A 4,696-nucleotide genomic window follows, 5' to 3' on the forward strand; every position below is an offset into this window, starting at 1 on the left:
GAGGCCTGGAGGAGGACGGCGTTCAGGCAAAATAGCTTTTTATAATTACGTTTTACATTTTCGTCATTCGCCTCTAATATTATACCCAGACAGGGAGAAGAGATTGGGTTAAGGGTGTGTGGGGGGTAGGCTGGTGGTTGAGTCTTGCTCATGGGCACTGTGACAGGGCTCATGGCACTTCTCAAGATCACACCTGACACCTTTTAGGTGACGGCGAACGTCACGTTACCTTTCAAAAGAAAATGGCAATATTTGTAGTCGAATAAGGCGAAATAATCCGTAAAATGTCTGTTAAAAGCTGTGCAGCCCACAGCTAAACCGTTCCCAGCCTCCTCATCAATAAATAAATAGATGAATAAATAAAATAATAATAATATGTCTGGGAGAGCCACATTACACAGTGTAGTCATGGAAAACGTCCAATTAAATGTTAAAGTTTGTTCTTTAATGAAACACATATTGCAGTTCAATAATTAAATAAATTAAAAAGTACATGGATGTAATAAATTAATAGAATTATTTAACCAGGAACCAAAAGCAACATACATTACAGAAATAAGTTACCTCAGCTAAAACAGCAATACAGCAAAAACCTGTACGGATATATTTATGTGCATCGACTGGTTCCAATGAAATATTTACATTGTACACGTATACTTCCATGAAGCTGTTTCTTTTGTCTTCAAGAAAAAAACATTACTTAAACAAGGTGATTTTAACAAGCAACGACGTCATAATGATGCGCGTATATTTATACAAATAAATAGCAGAAAACATACATAAAATAATTTAAAAAAGAGAATACTATCTCATATATATCTCGATTGTACCATCTCAAATTTTAGAAATCGTAAACTAAAATTTGTGACTGCATGTTTCACAGTCGTTTCCCTTTGAACCAGAACAACACGCTTAACTTGCTGTCAGAATTTGATTTTCTCAAGCAAAACGAGGAAGGGGGGAATCCCAATAAATATATAATGAAGTAAACATGACCTCACTCAATAAATAGTTCATAAGATACCGGCCCACGCTGGATTGTAAACTTATTGCAGCCGGCAAAGAATCATATTTTTTTAATTGCGAGATTCTGTGAAATCCTTCCACGTGAGCCACTATTTCGATATGTCAACATATACTGAGGCCTAATAATAAACAACCATATACCTTAATCCAAAACCCGGGTATCTTGAAAATAGATCCCCTGACTTTGATCACACATGGTAACAAAATAAGTGGAATTAATTACACATTTAGACACAAAATTAAGTGTGTGACGAGTAAATTATTAATTTACAGAGGGTTATTTGGCAGTAATCGAATATTAGCTTTCAACACCAAGCAGTGTCTTATCCTCTTAATCCCCTCCATGGACCCTGAATAAATGTCAGACTGCATCGTCATGAACTCGGAGGGACAATGGAGCTTATCCTATAAGCCAAAGATATAAACAACAATAGTCACCAACCAAGTGCTTCGAGTTAAACTAGCCCCGCTGCTGTTTTCATCGGGGGTCTTCCTGCTAACGCAAACTATATAGTCCTCGTTTGAAATGAACCATGAAGCAAAAATGAAAGTCCTGTATCTCATACTGCGTTGACATTAAAAAGGTGAAGCATAGTAAGTGTGGAAACAGTGGTCTTACTTGCTCTGTCAAACGATGCTTTACTTGACTCCACGTCTCCCTCTCAGCGAGTAAAAGACGTGACACTTGGAGGAGGGAGGGAGGAGGGGGGCTGGTTTGGGTTGAGGGGGGCGGGGGGGGTCGAGTCTTTTCAGTCATTGTTCAATTTTAGGAATTTTTCGAAGTTCAAAGCACGAAGTCATCGATGATTGGAAAAAAAAGCTGTGAGATAGGAAATATGATACACATCGTCTCTAAACAGTTCCAAGTCTTTTGGTGGGTGGCGGTTTAGAGCGATTATTTCTTTTTTTTTTTAGACGCATGCAGAGTATTTCATTCGTTTCTGTTTCTGCCGCTGGTTGCAAAACCAGACCCGCACCACGTTCTTTTTCAGGTCCAGCTTCTCTGCGATCGCTGCGATTTTCTCCGAGGAGGGACGCGGCTGAATGGCGAAATAGGCCTCCAGCGACCTCTTCTCCGGCGCGGCTATGGACGTGCGCTTCCTCTTTTTCTCCGCGCCGTTGAACAACTCTGGCTTATTAAGTTTGTCCCTGTGCGATTTCTCGGCTTCTTCGAGCCACGCTTGCAGGATGGGCTTCAAAGCGATCATGTTGTTGTGAGAGAGCGTGAGGGACTCGAATCGGCAGATGGTGCTTTGGCTGAGGGAGCCCACCCCAGGAATCTTCAGGCTGGCTAAAGCTGACCCTACATCCGCCTGGGTAACCCCGAGTTTGATCCGTCTCTGCTTAAACCTCTCTGCGAAGGCTTCCAAGTCCCTCGGATCGGCGTCCACGTCGCTCATGCCCATGTGCTGTTGTAGCCCGTGGGCATGAGCCATGTTGAGGGCTGCCTGGTGCATGTGGTTCATGCCCGCCATGTGGGCAGGGTGCGCAGCCGTGGAAACCACCGAGCCATCCGGCCCTGCCATGGCTCCTAGTGCCAGTCCCGGGGTGATGTGGTCCAGCAGGTCCCCCTCCAGTGCCTGGTGAGGCTGGTGGTGGTGGTGATGGTGGTGGTGATGGTGGTGGCCAGCCGAATGAGGCACCGAGGAGCCGGAGGAGGAAGACGAGTTGCAGGGGAGAGTGTTCATGGTGTGGTAGGTTGCGTCCGGCTTGAAGGGACTGTGATGTGGAGGGTGGTGGTGGCTCTTGGTCTGCGAGGCTATATCCACCGCCGCTAGAGCTTCAGCCCGGGCCAGCAAACTCTCATCCAAGCCTCCGAATATATTGCTCTGCAATTGCAAATAGAATGCACACATATCTGTCAGCAGGGAATTCTCCATCCACTCCTCGGTTTAAAACATTTCCAGAATGTGGAGGAAAAAAAAGGAAAAAGAAATCACCCCCCCAACCCTCCCCCCCAAAAAAGGAGCACACAAAACAAGACACATGCAACATCCCAGGTCATAAAAATTAATACGCAAGGCAAAGCCGACTGAATACATAAGTTGAGCAGAGGAGAGAGAAAAAAAATATGGAGGTGTTGGGTGATTTGCTGTGCAGACATGAAAAAAACATCAAGCAAAAAAAAAAAAAAAAAAAGTGGGCTGTCAAAATGTGCCTTTAAGCAGTGATTATGCAGAATACGTACCGGTGCGGTTGGGAGACAGGCTCTGCGCATCGCCTCCGAGCTGTTGCCGCTGCTGTTGATGATGCTGTTGCTGTGTCGGGAGGACGAGCAGGACGAGGGCACATTGGAATTGGAGGACGAGGAATGCAACGAGTACTTGGGTTCGGGCAAGCTGGCGTGGGCCATAGCAAAAGGCTGCTTGCTGTTCAGAGACATCATCATCATGTTTGCGGTCGTCCGAGCCTCGGCAAGTTCCTTTTAATAAGTTAAGACTCCGCCTCCTCGATCGGGAGTTGAAGCCCGATTGCTTCGGCAGGAATCTCAAGTCACTGTCGAATAAAGTGTGTAGGCTGAAGACGGTCGTCCAAGTTTTCACATCTATTTATTAACACTAGCGGCGGTGCGGAGGTGTCTCGTCTTTTTGCCGAATGAGATCACGCATGCAGGCACCAACCAGCCATGCAACTGCAGCGCAGCCGAGACCTTTTTTTTTCCCGTTGTGGACTTGTTGTTCAAAAAAAAAGAAAAGAAAAAATAACCTGTCTTTTTCTCCTGCAAACCCGTCTCCACCTTGTATTATATAATCGTTTTGTTTTGCCTTGGATTTTTTGTTTGGGTGGCAGAACTCCTCATAGACGACGACCAGAGAAAAAAAAAAAGAGAAAAAGTTTCTTTCCGTCTCTTAGGATTTCCAAAACCTTTCAAGCTTAAAACACTTGCCTCTTTCGTTGACCTGTTTGGTTTTTGTGTGAAAAGTTTCCGTCTTGAAATGACCGTAAGTGAGAAGTAATGGCGGTGACACTCTCTGTGCTGTACCTCTTCGACTACGTTGAATGCTGCGGGGACCCGAACTGCCTCAGCTCCGAGGCGAAGGGCAGACTGAGTCTCTCTCCGCCTCTCTCTCTCTCTCCTTCTCTCTCTCTCTCTCACCCCCTCCCTCCCTCTCTCTCTCTCTCTCTCTCTCTCTCTCTCTCTCTCTCTCTCTCTCTCTCTCTCTCTCTCTCTCTCTCTCTCTCTCTCTCTCTCTCTTACACACACTCTCTCTCTCCCTCTCTCTCTGTCTCTCTCACACACACGCAATCTTTTCAGCTGTACCTGAAAAACCCTTTCATGATTTATTATTCTTCATTAGCCACACCACCGCCGCAGCTGGGGACTCTGCGCATGGGCAGTCTGCGACAAGGCATTTATTTCAAATGACTACTTCTTACCAACAACACCTTGTTACCAGCAGGTCTTGTGAAGTTCAGAGACTTTTTACGCTGCACCCGAAACGATTGTATTGTTGAATAGTGGAAATAGATTTCAGCATGTGCCAGATACACAATTACGCACAACACCAGTTATAATCTTTAAGTCAAATTGCTCTGATTGTATTATAATACTAACGGGAAAAAAATGCAAGCTACAAAATATAAACTAATTTTAAAAGATTATATTTGTATCTGAATGTAAGATGCATAGCAAAGGTTTCATCTTATCGCCTTCAATTTCTTCTCCTTT

General features: G+C 44.7%; 1 protein-coding gene across 1 annotated transcript; it reads right to left on the minus strand.

The window, feature by feature from the left end:
* Nucleotides 1–448: 448 nt before the first annotated feature.
* On the minus strand, nt 449–4,054 carry pou4f2 (POU class 4 homeobox 2). Its single transcript, XM_068588945.1, has 2 exons — nt 3,215–4,054; nt 449–2,855 (listed from the first exon to the last, which is right to left on the minus strand). Exons 1-2 carry the CDS (start codon nt 3,416–3,418, stop codon nt 1,938–1,940), a joined length of 1,122 nt encoding a protein of 373 aa, XP_068445046.1. The 5' UTR covers nt 3,419–4,054; the 3' UTR covers nt 449–1,937.
* Nucleotides 4,055–4,696: the final 642 nt, after the last annotated feature.

Source organism: Clinocottus analis, unplaced genomic scaffold (genome assembly GCF_023055335.1).
Source record: "Clinocottus analis isolate CAN_PGR_092001 unplaced genomic scaffold, fCliAna1.0.p SCAF_22, whole genome shotgun sequence".
NCBI lineage: Eukaryota > Metazoa > Chordata > Actinopteri > Perciformes > Cottidae > Clinocottus > Clinocottus analis.